This window comes from Strongylocentrotus purpuratus, unplaced genomic scaffold (genome assembly GCF_000002235.5).
Source record: "Strongylocentrotus purpuratus isolate Spur 01 unplaced genomic scaffold, Spur_5.0 spur5_scaffold_13, whole genome shotgun sequence".
Lineage (NCBI taxonomy): Eukaryota > Metazoa > Echinodermata > Echinoidea > Camarodonta > Strongylocentrotidae > Strongylocentrotus > Strongylocentrotus purpuratus.
The window spans coordinates 2,946,152-2,963,615 of NW_022145598.1; the positions used below are offsets into that span (position 1 = coordinate 2,946,152).

The following is a 17,464-nucleotide window of genomic DNA, read 5'->3' on the forward strand; positions in this document are numbered from 1 at the left end:
GCGTGACGTTAGTGCCACTGTCAGGACTCGAACCGCGAACCATTTAATCCACGGTCCCGTGACGTATCCATAAGAGCATGATATTTCTAACCTATCATCAAAACATCATCATGATGGGAATAAAGGGGGGATAGGTAAGATTGCAGATGTGTCTGAGTATGTGAGCGTGTGTGGTGTGTCTGTCTGTCTATGCGTAAGGCTTCTGATCTATAATATTCATTCACTATAATTAATTTAAAGGTATTATGTAATGTGTATTTAAACTACATTATGTATTTCTGAGGGATGTACAATGTTCTTTACATTTTGATATGTTATGTAAATCAATGAAGATGTATGATTTTTGTTTATATTTTCTGAATGAATGCAATAAAGAATGCTACAAAACAAAAAAATATGATGATCATCATCATGATGTTGATCATCATCATTTGTCATCATCATTGTCCAGTGGCGGATCCAGCCGAGAATGGGGGGGGGGGGGGGGCAATCCGTGAGAAAATATTAGTTGCGACTCAGCCGTCGGTGAATAAGCGGGGGGGGGGGGGAGGGGGGGTAGGAGGCACTTTTTTTTTTAAACCTAATTCGTGAGATTTTATTTATTTATTTATTTTGTGTCGTTGACCCGTCAGCCCCCCCCCCCCGTGGATCCACGCCTGCAGAGGATCCAGCCGGCGTCAAGGGGGGGGGGGGGGGGGTAGCCAAATCTTAATACAAAATTTAGTGCCGTCTCAGCCGGCCGGCAAATAAGCGGGGGGGGGGGGGGTGCTTTTGTTTTTTGTTTTATAAAGGTTAACTTTAAGTTATTATCCTATTTTTTTTTATCGTTTTGGGGGGCTGGGGGGGGGGGGGCGGGCCGGAAAAATCGCTACGTGGATCCGCCCCTGTCATTGTCATCACCAACATCATCATCATCATTATCATCATCATAATATCACCCCCATCATAATCATCGTCATCACCATCAACATCGCCCTCATCACCCTCATCACCCTCATCACCCTCATCACCCTCATCACCCTCATCACCCTCAACATCGTCATCATCACTATCATCGTCGACATCATCATCATCACCTTTATCATCACCACAATCACCATAATCGTTATCACTATCAATATCATCATCACTATCATCGTCGACAGCATTATTATCATCGTCATCATCATTATCATCATCGTCATCATCCACACCATTATTATTGTCGTCATCACCACCATAATAATCATCATCGCCATAATCATTGTCATCACCATGAACATCGCCCTCATCACCCTCAACAGTGCCATCATCATCACCTTCATCGTCATCAGAGTCATCATAATCGTCGTCATCACTATCAACATCATCATCACTATCATCGTCGATAGCATTATCATAATCCTCATTAGCTTTATCATCATTGTCACCATCATAATCATCATTATGAACATCATCATCGTCATCATCGTGTGTTACTTATTTACATATTTCATGAATATGCATTAATAACATAGGCATGTACAAAATATCTACATAATAAGAATACAATTCATACCGGGAAAAATAAGTATTTATGTGTTTATTACAATTTACGAAACATAACCCCAAAAATGTTGTCAGAAGGCCAATGAAGTTGTTGTGCCTTGTCGGTCTACTGGGCCAATCGGTCTCGTAGGATGTAGCCATCGTCTAAACGATCTCGTCGACGACATCGTCGTCGGATTGGTGGTCGACTTGTATCCAATTCTTCTTCTTGACAGGGTCTTCTACCTTGAAGCCGTGCTGACCAGAGACGTTCATCTTCTCATACTCAGGTCCCTGGGGAAGGGTAGATTCAAAGAAAGACAAAGTGAAAACTATTATCAAAATGAAGTCACTGTAGCCCTAACTCAAACTGTTCTCTCTCTCTCTCTCTCTCTCTCTCTCTCTCTCTCTCTCTCTCTCTCTCTCTCTCTTTCTTATTTGGTTAAATATTATGACTGGGATGTAAGGAAAGATATTTACCGATATATGCGAAGTGCTTACCCCCCCCCCTCCCCCTCCCCCTCCCCCCTCCCCCGCCAACAAACAAAATATAACCAAAACAAAATTTGTTCTCAAACTATATCGTGTTTTTGAAATAATTTTTGTCAGGCTTATTCATTTGGTCCAGAAAGAACCTTTTTCTTTTTATTGCGTCTTCTTACCTGCATAAAGTCTTCACCAACCCCGCATCGTAATGGAATCTTCCATTTCTCAGGCAGACAGCAGTACATGATATCGACCACTGGACTTATCAAACGGGGATCTAGTTTCCGTGGATCTGAGGGACCTATATGAAATAGAGAGTAATACATGAAATGAAAAATATATTCCACAGATAGAAGTTTGATCGACCGTTTAATATTCATTAATTTGGCAAGTTCCTCATGAATTTTTCGGGTGATTGCTCTTGTTGAAGAGGAATTTTATTTGAGGTATCGAAAGGAAAATTGGGTCGTATTATTATGCTTGTATCTTAAAGGGAGTGTAGCCTGACGGAACTTTGTGTCTTTCCCATGGCCTCAGTGACTCGGGGCAAATCGGACGACGCGACTGCAGCAATCAACATACACGAAACGGAAGCGTGAGGAAAACTTCGGTGTGTTTCGTGAACGCTTACCTTGTAGAGATTAAGTCGCTAAAAACCGTTAATCAAGTCCATTTGTTTACGTGCAAAAGAAGACGTAGATGGCGTTTTATTCTATTTATTCTAGCGTTCTATTTTTGCCGACACCTATCACACTGCAACATCATTCATAGAGCGGGTTCGTAAAATTCGCTTGTGCAATATATTTTGTCCATATACACGCCTATATCCCGTGACGTGTGATTTAAAGTAATTAACCCTTCCCGAATCGTAATTATTTTTCATCCCTCATTGTTTAACGATCTGCTAAAAGAGATAAAAAAAAACGCTTTAACTATCTGAGTTAGCCTCTTGCTTAAAATACAACGCACTAGATAACAGTTTGGATTTGCAGAAGTTCCAGGCAGGAGTCGTAAGGACTTGTTATCACCCCCAAAATGATTCAAAATGCAGGAGTGACACACACTAGCCAATCATGACCCAGCAGCTATTCTTCATTGGAAAGTGAATTTTGATTGGCCAATGACGAACAAATAAAAATCGATCATAAATCTTTGTCCAATCAGGGCCGAGAACTTACCCGTTAGAAAGCTGATGATGAGAGAAGCAAAGATTGTTACTAGCCACGATGTCACAGCATACCATGTATAGGAGAGGGTGTAGAGGGCTGCAATGGCTGGTCTGCTAAAGAAGAAAAGCAGAATAAAAGACGTCACAATCAGTGAAGTAGCGTTGGAAAAGACATTGATGGGGGGGGGGGGGGGGGGCTCACTTGTATTGCTGTAGGTATCGGACGGCTTCGCCGCCTATATGTTTTCAAGTATTACACAATACATTTTCAGTAATGATAATACAGTCTAATGTTCACCTTTCATCATTCGCCTCCTTCGATGTCATGCGAATGTTGAGAGTAGTAGCGCCATCTGTTGCCAGTTCTGTGACAGTCGAAACGCCAGTGTCGGGCAAGTAAAGGCTGTAGCCGGTAGAATTGTAGAGGTTCAACGTATCGTTATTGAGGGTACACCCAGAGGTAGAGAAAGAAGGGGCGGGGTAACTGGGAGGGTACACCTGAGCCCCTATACCAACCCAGAAGGAGAATATTAACCCGATCAGAGTCCCACAGAAGGCACCCTGGTAAAACAAAAATATGGAGAAAGGAGATTAAGTATACATTTAGGGATAACACGATCACAAATGCTTTCGAGAATCCTACTTAAGAGTAATTTAAGTACCATGATTATAATTATATTTCGTATGGATCCTGTGTAGATTACGTATATGACTGCTCTGTTTATGTATTTTAATAAGTGATGGAGAAGGTTTCAGAGCAGTGAGCTAGTGTCATTGTATTCATCTGATATGTTATTTCGTATTTTAATGGATTGCAAGAAAAATTACTATGTCGAGAAAACGTTTGCCAAACATTAATTTCGTCACTGGTAACCACCGTAGGAGAGGAATACAGTAAACCTGAGTAGGTTTAGATCGCAAAGACTTTCGAGATATCATACCTTTGAATTAGTCCAAGGAAAGAACATTCCGACACTAAACAGTCCTAAAGTTGGACCACCGAACATACCGAAGACGTTCAGCACCGTCTAATCATAACGGAAACGTGAGAGAGAGAGGGAGAGAGAGAGAGGGGGGAGAGGGAGAGAGGGGAAGGGAGAGATGGATAGAGAGAGAGAGAGAGGGAGAGAGAGAGAGAGAGAGAAACAGAGAGAGAGAGAGAGAGAGAGAGGGAAGGGGAGAGATGGATATAGAGAGAGAGAAGGGGATAGAGGTAGGTTGGGAGAGAGGATCGGAGGGAGTGGTGGAGGGGGTGGGGTGAAGTGAATGCAAACAGACATCCAAACAGAGAACAAAGATCAGATACAAAGGAGAATAAACATTATAGGGGAAGTGTTACAAACGAGACGAAGAAATGAAAACAAAAGAATCACAAATACAGAACATGAGTCAGGTGTTTGACTGAATTTCAAAAGGGTATTTAAAGTTAAATATTCATAGAACCCATGTTTTTGTAATCGTTTCATTTTTTTTATCAAGAACGGAGGACAATTTTTTATAAGAAACATGAAATGATATTTATAGTATGAGTTTTGAAGAAAACGAAACAATTTTTTTTGTCTTTGCATTAATATATGTGTAATGGTCTTGTTCTGGCTGAACCTATAGGATCACTTTTATTTTTCAGATTTTAGATATATAAATTCACTTATTAATGAGTTTAAGGTAAAATTTCCATCGACCAAAATTAATTTTAACTTACTTTGAGGATGTCTCCAAGAACTGAGGCAAGAAAAGCAAACCCGATGGTAAGGATTCCATAACTCAAAGCTGACGACAAAAAAAAATTGAATAAAGTTTAGAAAAAGATCGACCATGTCGACCAATATGTTTGGTCTCTGTGTAATATATCATGCAGTAAACAAACAACTTATTCAATAGAAGTAAGTAAAGTAAAACAACAACAACAAACAAAAGATAAACAAACAAGCAAACGGAACAAAACTGAGGCCTCTTCGTTGCAAGAAGTATTACCCAGTGAAACAAAACATTAGCCAACGTTTATCAAAAGAATGTGCGCTATTAAAGGTACTATGTCCCTTTTGATGCCAACATTAAATTCTGTAGAACTTTGAAGGAATTATAAATATGTTATGTATGTCCTATCTGTGAAATTATGCAAGGAAACCCGTTACCTTCTAGATTTCACTGTCAGACACTATTGAGTGAGTGACTGACATCTTTTTTTTCTTTGGCAATAACATACATAAAATGCAAACAAGTACGTATGACCATTCGGTAAAAGGGTCTGAAAATCAAACTATTACTTCGGTTATCGCAATCTATTAAAGTCGATTCGACAATTAAAGGTCGTTATTTTCCACTAAAAGCCATTTTCAAGCTCTTTCGCTTTGAGAGAAGTTCTAGATTAGTATTGTCTTTCAAATGTCGTTGTAATTTAACATTTTCATTTCTTGGGCCTGCAAATGGGACATAGTACCTTTGAGGCTCTATTTTCAAATTACAATATGAAGAAAACCAACCCATTAACTTTGATAAATGTGTGTATCTTTTATCACTCAGTCCCGGCCACAGAGGTTTGATGAGGTCTTCAGTTGTTACAGCTGCCACGGCGTTCAAACCCGATGAGATTGTACTGAAAGTATAATAGGGAATAGACAAACGTGAATTTGTATTCGGCACCGACATAGCCAGCAAGGGGAAGAACATACGTATGGCCCCGTCATCTTTTTCCCTCCTGGGAAAAAGGGACATTTTAATTCTTTAATCTAGAAATATTAGTAAAGGAGTGTCTGGCTAAATTAAGACTTATGTTGGATCAGAGGGCGAAGCGAATTCTCCCTTGGCATCACAATGGCCTTTCAAAGCGAGAGAGGAGGAGATGGGTGAGGGGGGGGGGGCGGGTAATGAGAGAACAGATCTATGGAAGTTGGGGAAATATTCAAAGAGGATGATAAATCATAACATTTAAAGCTGTGCGTGATCAAACCATTATTATAGTATGCTTTATTTCCACATAATAATAATAATAATATAATAATACTCAGTTGTTATATAGCGCTTATTAAAATCACTAAGCGCTTCCATTATTACCCCGGTCTTAGCTGTGGTGCCATTATACGGCGCTCTAGCTTCTCAAATAATTAGTTCCTGCCAGGTACCCATTTACATCACCTGGGTTGAGTGTGGTAAATGTAGATCAATGTCTTGCCAAAGGACATTAGTGCCGCGGCGGGTCTCGAACCGCGGACCTTGTGATCGACAGTCCGGCGACTTAACCACTCGACCACGGCACCTCTACATTATCGGAAACACGTTACAATATCATTTTACACCCCCCCCCCCCCTTGAACAAAACAAAGGAAACTATATTTTCAAAAATCAATGATTTTTGTACGTTCATATAATTATGTTCCTAAACTTAAAAATATCAATTACGAATGAATACCCAAAAAAGTTAATGTACCTTAATGACGCACTGAATACGGCAGATAGAAACAGGCCAGGTAATCCGGGATATTGTCGAAATAAATCTAAAGTAAAGTAGGGGATCATCTGGAAACACGGGAAATAAAGACAGGACGAAGATAGCGTTAACATAGTTAGTATTCTCTTCATCATCATCATCATCATCATCATCATCCTCATCATCATTATCATCGTCATCATCATCGCAGAACAATAGTTAGAACAAAATTCTAAATTGTATTCGTAGTGAACTCGTATATTTCCACGTATCTGCATGTGGAAATAATTTATTAAGTAATCCGTAATTTGCCCATTGTTTCGGAACTTTTAGCTTTCATGGAAAGCACACCTGGACCGTCAAGGAAAAAGTTTGAGAACCCCTGACCTATAACATATTCCCTTGTAAATAAAACAGTCGGTGGCATTATTTTTAGCATGACATTTTACTTTTAAAGAATCCGCATTTAAATAAAGATGAACACTATTTCCCTGCTGGAGCCGTCTGTGTACCTCAGTATTGCGCTAGTATTGTGTAGGGACATAACTTTTTCTTTAATTAGTCAGTGCTCTCATAGAAAAAAAATGATGATCTATTTTACACGGGGGGCAAGCACGAGTTTGACACATCGTGATGTATCGTAACCCATTGTGACCCATCGTGACACATCGTGATAAATCGCGTCACATCGTGGCACATCGTGATGTATCGTGACCTAACGTGACACATCGTGAAAAATCGTGAAAAATCGTAGCGTATCGTATTATATCATCAAGAAATTAGGAGGTAGCTTAGAACAAACATGATTATATCACTATCTACCTGGTCTCTTTTCGCCACAGCACCTGTAGACATCGGGTCGCAGTCCGCGTAGTATGCATACATCACCAGGCCGGCAGTCACGGCACTGCTTATTATCACCACCATCAATGCCGCAGCAATCGCGAGGGATCTGCATGAAATAGATACAATATTGTGTTCCTGAACAGAACTTTCATACACCTGAAACATGGACACCCGGTGCAGATACGTGGAAATATACGAGTTCGCTATGAATACAATTTAGAATTTTGTTCTAACCTATGTTCTGCGAAAGAAGTCTAAATATGAGCAACAGTCCCTAACGGTCTAAAACACAATTTAATGAGCTTTTATGCTCCTACAGGAGGATATTCAAAGAATTTGTTGGCATACAGAAATTAATGAAACTGAAAATAAATTTTGGTGGACTTTTTTCATTTGCCGACGTCTTGAAGCCGAAGTGTCAAACACGATGTTTAACAATGATTTTTTTTTTTACTTGAAACATTATTGAAAAACCATATCAACCAGTAAACAGTGATCGCCCCAGGAGAAGTGGCGGGGCGCATCTTTTTTCCGTAACCTAGCCATCCTACCACTGCATTTGATCGGCTCCATAGGAACCTTTAGGCTTTACGTCATGCGCTAGTCATCAATATTCATGATACGCACGCACACAGAATCTGATGCGATAATTTATCAAATATGAGATTTCATCCAAAAATTACTAGTCAAAGCTAAGTTTATGTAAAATAAATGACATTGCGACAAAATCGGGAAGCTTACCATGAACGAATGACTACCCAGGTCGTAACTTGTACATAATCATTGCGATGTACTGGTCTAATCCAGAATCTGACCGATTTAATTTTTATCTCCAACACACCGTACCAACACAAATATTCATATATTCAAATATGAATATGCAGCGTAGGATGGCTAGGTTACGGGAAAAAGACGCTGGCGGCGTAAGGGGAAGAGAGTGGAGGGAAGTGTGTGGTTGAGTTGAAGCTGAGGAGCAGGGGAGGGGGAGGGGCTTACATGCGTGCAATCTTGACTGTACTACAGGAGAGATAACGTTGGACCTGGGCCTGATTGATTCCAAAGATGGAGAGAAACATGAACGATGCTCCGATAGTGAGTCCCCAGAAAGTATGACGAACTGTCACATCAGTGCTCATCCTAAAAAGACGAAGAACGAGGGGGAAGGGGAGAGAGAGAGATGAGTTGGGGGAGGGGGAGGCGGAAGAGAGAATCATGAGGAAGGGAGCAAAGAAAGAATATAGAGGTTACTACAAGTTGTATAATTTTGCACCATAGTTTTATCTTTTTGTTTAAAAAACCGCACTGTTACAGTTTGTATAGATTGTGCAGGTTTTTGGTTTTTGTAGTTTTATAGCATATATTGCTTGATGTTTCAGATTCTTTTCACAGAAAGGGGAACATGTCAAATCATTGAAGATAATTCACTTTAGTTGGTTATACCAGGGGGTCAAAACCCTCGTACGAAAGGTCTTGGAACACCCATGACTATCCATCAGTAAAAATGACATACATGAGAATGTTATATTTTAATGAAAATCAACTAGAGACTAACTCGAAGAGGTTTAGTCTGTTTCCTTCGCCTACGATACGGAGAACGTTGGAGAATCCACCGAGGTCGATGGACCCCTTGATGATGACGGCGAGGAGACCACAAACCATGATACACATCTGGAAGACGTCCGTCCAGATGACAGCTTTTAATCCGCCCTGGAAAGAGGATTACGAAAGAAATATTAATGATTTTAAGAGTAGACATTCTTGCTCTAGACAAACGAGGGTTCTTGATGGTCATAGGAGGAGGAGAAAGAGAAGGAGAAATGAGATTAGGAGGAGGAGGAGCGAAAGGAAGGAGCGAGGGAAAGGAGGGAAATACGGGAGGATAAGGAGGAAGTAGAAGAAGATAAAGAAAAAGTAGATAAGAGGAAGAAGAAGAAAAAAGAAGAAAAAAAGAAGAAGGAATCAATAGAAACAGAGGGCGGAGGAGAAGTGAGCAGTAAAGAAATAATAGTCATTAACAAAAGAACAGTGACGTAATGATATTCTTCATAATTATGTACAGTGATGTAAACTGTTTTTACCGAGTATCTCACAATCGCATAACAAAAACGTGGACTTTTGTTAGGGCCAAAATGCATTTCATTTGCATCCTAGAAATGCTGAACTTTAAGAAATTTTTAAAATATGGATAAAAATACATCTATATTCGTTGGTTCTATTAATGCCCTAGAGAGGAAGGAATGTTCCACCTGTTTCATGGAATGCCTTTGAATAATCATATTTCATGTTTGTTTGTTTCCATCACAAACCCCAAACCAGCATTTAAACTTTGAAAAGATCAAATCAGGCTGAGGAGGAGAGGGGGGGGGGGGGGGGGGAGTAGGGGAGAGAGATGCATGGAAAAAGAGGACGAAATTCGTATCCATACAAATCTAGGGGCAAATTAAGAATATTCATCTTTGGTAACTCTAAAACAAAAGAATACAGTATTTAAAGATTAAACCAACGATGATAAAACCATTAAACTGTGTAGGTTTTTACAAGTTTCTCACATTAAATATAATGCATCGTCTTTTAAAAAATTAATTCAGTGTGATAAAAAAAAAACGATTTTGTCTTTCTTTAACCAAGTAAAAATACTTACGATGGTGGTATAGAAGGTGCACGCCATCCCGATCGTCAGTACAGACCCCCATACGTTTAATCCTGCCACTAAATATAGTTAGAAACATACAAAAAGAGGGAACAGGTGGACATAAAAATGATGAATATCGGGAACGTCAGAAATGTGTTATCATTTCATATTTTTGTGTATATACTTTTTAGTCATGTATTTGAACCTGTTAATTGCATTTTTTTCTTGAACTGATTTGTCGAAACAGATGGTATAATTTTGTATTGGTTCAAGGATGGAGATACAACGCGGAACCAGTCACTGCCAGTTGAGGGTTCAAAAGGGGAACGGGGTCACAACCAGTTCGTGCCTCCCTGTTAAAATCAATTTCGAATAAAGTACAGTAAAATAAATATTAGCCCCTTGTTACCTGTATTGCATTCCAAACGGCACCTGAACAATTTGATTGCAGTGTTTTCCTCTTTTTTTCTCTGCTTGTCAGCAATATTCCCCATTTACAAAACATTTTGGTCCGTCCTAGGTTAACTCGAGGAGGTTAAAGGTTACCCAACAACGGGGAGAAAAACAGCACATATGAATATGAAGATGAGAGTTCAGATAAAAATATCATGGAAATATGTCAAAGCCTATTCATGGGGAAATATCATTGCTTCTCTTTCTGCCGCTTATGTACATGGCATGCTGTTTTTATTAAAAGTATGAATGTATCTATTTCCAATACGAGATTGCTGCACAAGCGTAACCGTAAACTTTAAACTTCGGTTTCTCGAAATAATAAACCGGATCTATGAAGCCCGTTCCCATGCCACCAAAAACAAACATATAATACGGATATTAGATACTGCACGAGTTTGCCATGATTGTATATACTGTATGTTTGATTAGCTTTAAAACAATGAACTATAGCTGATATGTTACTTATGTAAATATGTTTCTCGATGGGGGATCACATGATTTCGACATGAGGAAAGCAAGTAGATATATGAAATTTGTGATAAAGAAAAGGTTCCCCTCCTCTTTGATTAGTTATCTCTCCTCTTCTCAATTTCTCTTGTAATATAACCTTCGATGGGGGGGGGGGGGGGGGGAGAGGCATGTTCCCCCTCTACCCCCACCCCTGGTTATGACACTGGACATCAAAGTCCTGAAAGTGATATAGCATAATATTGTTTAATTGCTCTATTTAATAGGACCTACCTTGATTGAGTGCCAAGGCTGGGCCATAGAGTACAACCCCCATGTAGACGAACTAGGATTTAAAAAAAAAAATTGTAAAACAATGGAAAGAAGATAAACATACGCAAAGTAAGCAGCAGGGTTAAACAGAGGATGAAATACTTCGCATGGCCAGAAAATAATTAAAAAGGAATCATACTGACTTTCAAAATCTAGTGAACATTCCAGTAAGATCACGAAAATCTCGTTCAGCGATTCGCAGCATGTGTAGAATGCATTAACAACATTCTGGAAAGTTAAACAGGAAGATAAACATTTCCGTTTGCATGACAAATGTTTAATGTTTATGTTCAATACATAATAATATACATTCTGTTCTTAGTGTGGTACGAGTATCTCCAAATTCAGACCATTTGGGTTTTTTTCTTGAATATGGAGAATATTAATCATTACCCAAGAAATTGCAAGGCACCCATTAATACCTGGGTGGAGAGCAGTGGCGTAATGAGCAAAATCTTTTTTGGGGTCAAACCAAAATCCGCATCACCACCAAGTAGAATAATGCAGGGGTAGTGGAGCGTCTTCCGAAATAGGGGGGGGGCACCAACAAAAATTGCACTTTCTGGAAAAAAAGGGGCACCTACAAAGGGAAAAATCAACAAAACATACACCATTTTTAGACATTGGTTTATACCCCTCCATCGTCATGATTGTGATTACACTACCGTGGGATGGTATAAATATTTGTTTCTTTCTTTACGTGGTACAATATACTGCTTAAGCAACATACTTTGCAGTTGGGTGTGATGGTCTGAATATTAATTTTCGAGCGAACGAAGCAAGCGAGCAAAAATATAAGATTTGTGAAGATAAAGAAGATAAATAACAAACCCTGATGAATATTAAGAAAAATGTAATGAAAAAAGACTGAAAAATTCTTTTATAAATGGCATAATTATAACATATATAAATATGCGAGCGAGCCCTAATTCGCCTTGTTATGGAGAAAAGGAAAGTAGGCACTTATCAAAAGGAAAAAGAACAGTTATTAGAAAAGAAAAGGTGCTCGTGTCAAAGTAAAAAGGGACACTCAACAGAGATGAAAAAGGCACTTGTGAGAATGGAAATTGGGAACATGTTGAAGGAAAATGGCACCTATCAGATTTTAATAGGGGCATTTAACAGATGTTAAAAGGGGCATTTTAAAAAGGAGAGGGGCTCATAAAAGAAGAGAAAGGGGTACTTATTCAAAGGAAATACGGTACTTATTAGATAGGAAAAGGGGAACGTGTCAAAATAAAATGGACACTTCGGAGGTGAAAAGTGGCGTTTGAGAGAAAGGTAAGGGGATTCTTATTACGAAGGAAAAGTACATGTATTAGAAAGGAAAAGGGGCACAAGTCAAAGTAAAAGAGTGCAAAAATATTAGAGGTGAAAAGGGGAATTTCTCGCAACTAATAAGAGGTACTCACAAGAAATGAAAAGAGGAAAAGGACAGTTATAAATAGAAAAATGGGCACTTGTCCTATGTAAAAAAAGGAGGGGGGGGGCACTTGTGGTACTTTACAAAAGTGGGGGCACAGTGCCCCCACCCCCATCTGGTGTGCCGACTCTGGCATAATGGGCAAAAGTGAGAGAAAAAACCCGGAAAATCATGTCGTTTCAGCAACATTTGGAAATCACTGGTATCGAATTAGAAATAAACCACGTTTTAATTTTATTGGGAGGGGGGGGGGGGGGGTTACTGACCCCCAAGCCAATTTTAGAAGCTGTTTCATGAAATACATAAAATCGATTTGATGAAACAGTTCAATCGGTTTTAGGCTAAAACTAAATTCGGCCTTAAAATTGATATTTTGATATCTAAATCAATTTTAGTTGATGAAACACCCCCTAGAACTGAAGTTCATCTTTAACCACTATGTACACATAATATAGATACAAATCGTTTTCAGCATGTGTGATGTATTGTATGCTAATCACACACGTGTATCACAAGTTACAATCACTTTTTTTTTAAATCATAAAACTGTTCAGAGTCCCAAGTTTTCTCCCCTCTTAAATCCCCTAGTCATTCTTACAAGTTTTCTTATCGCAAATTTGTTTACAATACAATCGCCGTTTATGAGATGGTGTGCATGATACGTGTACTTTGTATATCATCCTCACAAATATGAGCTTCTGTATGAACGCGTGTATATCATGTTGAAATCTTTTGTTTCTCTATAATTTGTCTAATTCATGAATTGAATATAATCAACATGCACAATAGACTGCTCTATTTAAATGGAAATCTTCCATTTACAAGCCTGGGTCTTTACTAGATTCCCTCATACATGTATTCCACCGCAAATATATTTGTCTAATTTCTGTTTAAATACCATGCAAGTGTATTTAAATCTCCACACGCTATTTCAACTCTATTATTACCTCCATGGCTCGACATCATTGTATTCATTTTGGGACCGATGGAAATATACTTCTTTTTTTCATTCTCATTGCTTATTGTTTATGGTTTGTGTAATGAATGTGAATGTAAAATACATATTGACTAAACTCAACTAGACTAAACTAAACTAACTGTATTAAATCTAAAGAAATGGTCGGTATTACATACCTCATACATAGATTCTTATCCACTGATTGGTCAAAACTATACCACATGACAAGGCGCATTTCGATCTATCATTGCGTCAGAGGGTTTTGGCGTTCTATCAATTGACCTAAGGTCAAATGATAGAACGCCAAAATCCTGTGATAGTACGCATAACCCCTCCGCGACTTTTGCACTTACATAGCGTACATGATTTCAAATGCCCTCGAGCGGATAACTCCAGCGGTGTCAAGGCGCTCACGCCGTGCAAGTTACGCTGAGGTGCAGTAATTGCACTACACTACTGCAGTACCTATATAGATTGAATTTCCGTATGTTGAATTTCTTTTAGCGTTTGATATTTGAAACTTGTGAACTTCGAAAGGACTGTAAATATGTTAAATAGGCTCTTGACGTTGGATTTGTTTTCTAGACCTGTTCATGAATCAATGAAATTTAGGTTGAGGTATATGACAACAAATATGGATCGCTCAGTGGTGGAAATTATCACTTCCTCGGTGGTGTTCATACCGGCCCTTCTATCACCCCCTCGGCTTCGCCACTTTTTCTCAAATTAGCATGTAATTAAGAATGGTATATTTTCAACAATTCTTTTATATATAATGATGCAATCTACATGTATATGTTCACTAAAGAAGCATGTGCATCATTTAATATTTGCAACATTAGTATTGAACCGATTTGGTTAATGTTCTGCTTTGTTTTGATTATGTTTTATTATACATGTATATGTAATATGAGAAAGTGGAAATACATTTTGAACTATTGAACCATTGAACTATTGACTGAAATGTCTAGGCTTTGCTCAAGCCTTTCGGAGTGTGTGGTAAAGTGTCAAGTTAGAGTCTGTGCCTGCAGAGATGATAAATGTTTATTCTTCTTCTCTCTCTCTCTCTCTCTCTCTCTCTCTCTCTCTCTTTATGATAATATTTAATAGTAATAATAGTCCGTTCTTGTAGAGCGCATAGTCTTTATGCGCTTCCAACGAGTTTCGGAAACTATCTTTTCCTCACCGTACGAGGCATTTTATAACTTTATATCACTATAACAACATTGCTACTAGAGTTCGATTACAATATATACAGTATATACAAAATCAACAGACTGATGAAATACAATAGTGTTAACAAACAAAAAGCAGAAGGGAAAGATCAAGACATGAATAGATATGCGTTAAAGGCTTAACTAAGAAAGACACAACATGATATTTTTAATGACTTTGTCTTGGTTTCTGTATTGCCAATTGACATAAAACATAAAATGGCTTTTAAAAATCATCCAAATTGAATGGCTATTGAAGGATTGACTTCTATAAAACTGATTGAGTATATAAACCTTATAAATTGCATATTGTGCGTAAAAACATGTAGTACATTCATGAGCAGAGACTGAGAGGGACAGATATACAGCATCCAAAATCACTTGGCAACTCATATTGCGAGAAAACCCATACTCACCATATTTAAGATGACAATGGCAGACCCTAGCAGACGGCATGCTCGATTAAAACGAAGCTCCAAATACTAGAGGGAAAAGGAGAGACATCAAATAATAAATTAGGCTACGTCTTGCTATAGCTCAACAGTTTTTTGACGATGGAAGATCAGTTATTAAAATCAAATCATCATTTTACTTGAAATTTTGTCAAATTTACACACATCCGAACTTTTGTGCTACTGCAAATCATGCCCAACCTGTGATGTCACACATATCATCAGCGTTTGGATAGCTCTTCAGGAGCTATGCCGGGGCCGTATTTAAAGTGCCCGTCCATAGAAAATCACAAATATAGGCAAATAACGTTTTACTAGAAACTGTTAAGCTAACAGATGGCCATCGTAGAAGTTTTAGGTCAACTACATATCGGGTGATTTATACAAATGCAAATAAAACCACCTCCATAGCATTTAGGATATACGAGAGATTCGCCAGAAGAATAACGATATTTTAATGACGTCACATTATGAACCAATCCTGCCCAAGCAGATGACATCCCATTAAGAAGTAACATAATTGCAATGCTTTTATTTCCCAAATTATAATGAGTTTAGTGTATATAAATGTGATGGCATTTTACACCATTCCAACAGGGATATGAAACCGATTCTGATAACTAAATTGTTTTGTTTGTAAAACCACAGGACAGGGGTTAATGAACAGTCAAAGAAACCACACTTTCAAATAGAAAATCCGCCGGAATGATAGCATGGACGGCATATGCAGCTGAAAAAAACAATGGCGTCTTATTTTGTTTACAAGCGACGGGTTCCTTTATTTTTTTATCGCTGCATTTTTAATAAAAATAATGCCATGTGCGGGGTTTAGGGTGAGACAAAATATTGAACATTTAGCCAGATGGTAGTGAAGTAAAAGAAATTACTGAAGAGAAGATGACAAAACAGGAACTGAACATGTGTGAGATGTCATGGGACATCGTCTGCTTGTGCAACTCATGTTCAACATGTGACGTCACACATCTCAGCAGCGTTCGGAGAACTATTTAGGTGCTATGTCGATGCTGTATTCAAGCGTTTTTTAATTGATAATAATCATTACTTCGAATGTTTCCAAGCATTGAAGTTTGATAAAATTGTCCAATCACAGTTTCAAGTTTGAAAATAAATCTTCGCACAGCTACTTTAAGCAACTTAGGCCCATAAGGATTGTTTTGTTCGTAGAAATCAATCTTCCTTTTTCAACAATAGACCAACTAGAGTGTTCAAGGGGGTATTTTTAGGAGTTTTAATCATGCCAATACTCACTTCGTTGACACTCGTAAGTTTTAAACGATGAAACACGGGCAGATAGAAAACACCAGCGAATATGCAGGCGACGGTGACAGCGATCGTATGGAGCCAGATCATGACTCCGTTCGAGTACGCCTCGGCAGTCGTGCCTAGGAACGTCACCGCCGAGATGAAACTCACAGCAAGTGACATCGCGACGGGAATCGGGTTCATTTCGCGGTTGCCCACCAGGAATTCCTCGGTGCTTCGCTGTCGACCACCGGTGCATGCATAGTAGATCCCGATGCCGATAGACGACGCGAGAATCAAAGACCAAACGACGTAATCAGCGATATGAAAGGTCAATTCTTCTCTACCATTCTCCGACATTATAGACCCTTTTCTCTTTCTCACACTCAAATATAACTGAAGTTATTTTCTTCTAAGAAAACGAACGCTAAAGAGCTTTAAAGAATTAATGCAGGCCGTCCTTCTCGTATCTTTCAGTCGAAAACACTGATCTAATCTGGTAGGAAAATTAGAAGTTAGTATGCGTACCCGACACGCATGATTACCACGGCTTGTAAGTAATCTTTTGATATGAATATTATCGCACCGTAGAGGGAGCTTATCAAATATAGAAAGAGTTACAAGGAAAATGAAGCTCAAATAGTCTTTCTATTTTGATTTTTTCTGAAGCAGTGATAAAATGTCCTCTACACCTGCCCACTGATTGTAATATTTATATATACGGTTCATGGCCTCGAAGTATAACGAAATATTTTATTCGACACTACATGCATTGATACATGGTCAAATTAAATTGAACGAAATCGAAACCTGATAGACACCGATTTTGTTTGTCTGTCTCACTCCTTCTCTC

At 38.7% G+C, this 17,464-nt stretch overlaps 1 protein-coding gene across 1 annotated transcript; it reads right to left on the reverse strand.

The window, feature by feature from the left end:
* Positions 1-1,565: 1,565 nt before the first annotated feature.
* Positions 1,566-17,371, reverse strand: LOC577967 (sodium-coupled monocarboxylate transporter 1-like). Its single transcript, XM_030983825.1, has 16 exons — positions 16,618-17,371; positions 15,313-15,378; positions 11,263-11,314; positions 10,075-10,142; positions 8,986-9,140; positions 8,430-8,570; positions 7,410-7,539; positions 6,588-6,676; positions 5,594-5,756; positions 4,975-5,029; positions 4,863-4,930; positions 4,102-4,188; positions 3,459-3,721; positions 3,171-3,274; positions 2,169-2,293; positions 1,566-1,800 (listed from the first exon to the last, which is right to left on the reverse strand). The coding sequence occupies exons 1-16, from the start codon at positions 16,969-16,971 to the stop codon at positions 1,672-1,674; spliced, it is 2,049 nt and encodes a 682-aa protein (XP_030839685.1). The 5' UTR covers positions 16,972-17,371; the 3' UTR covers positions 1,566-1,671.
* Positions 17,372-17,464: the final 93 nt, after the last annotated feature.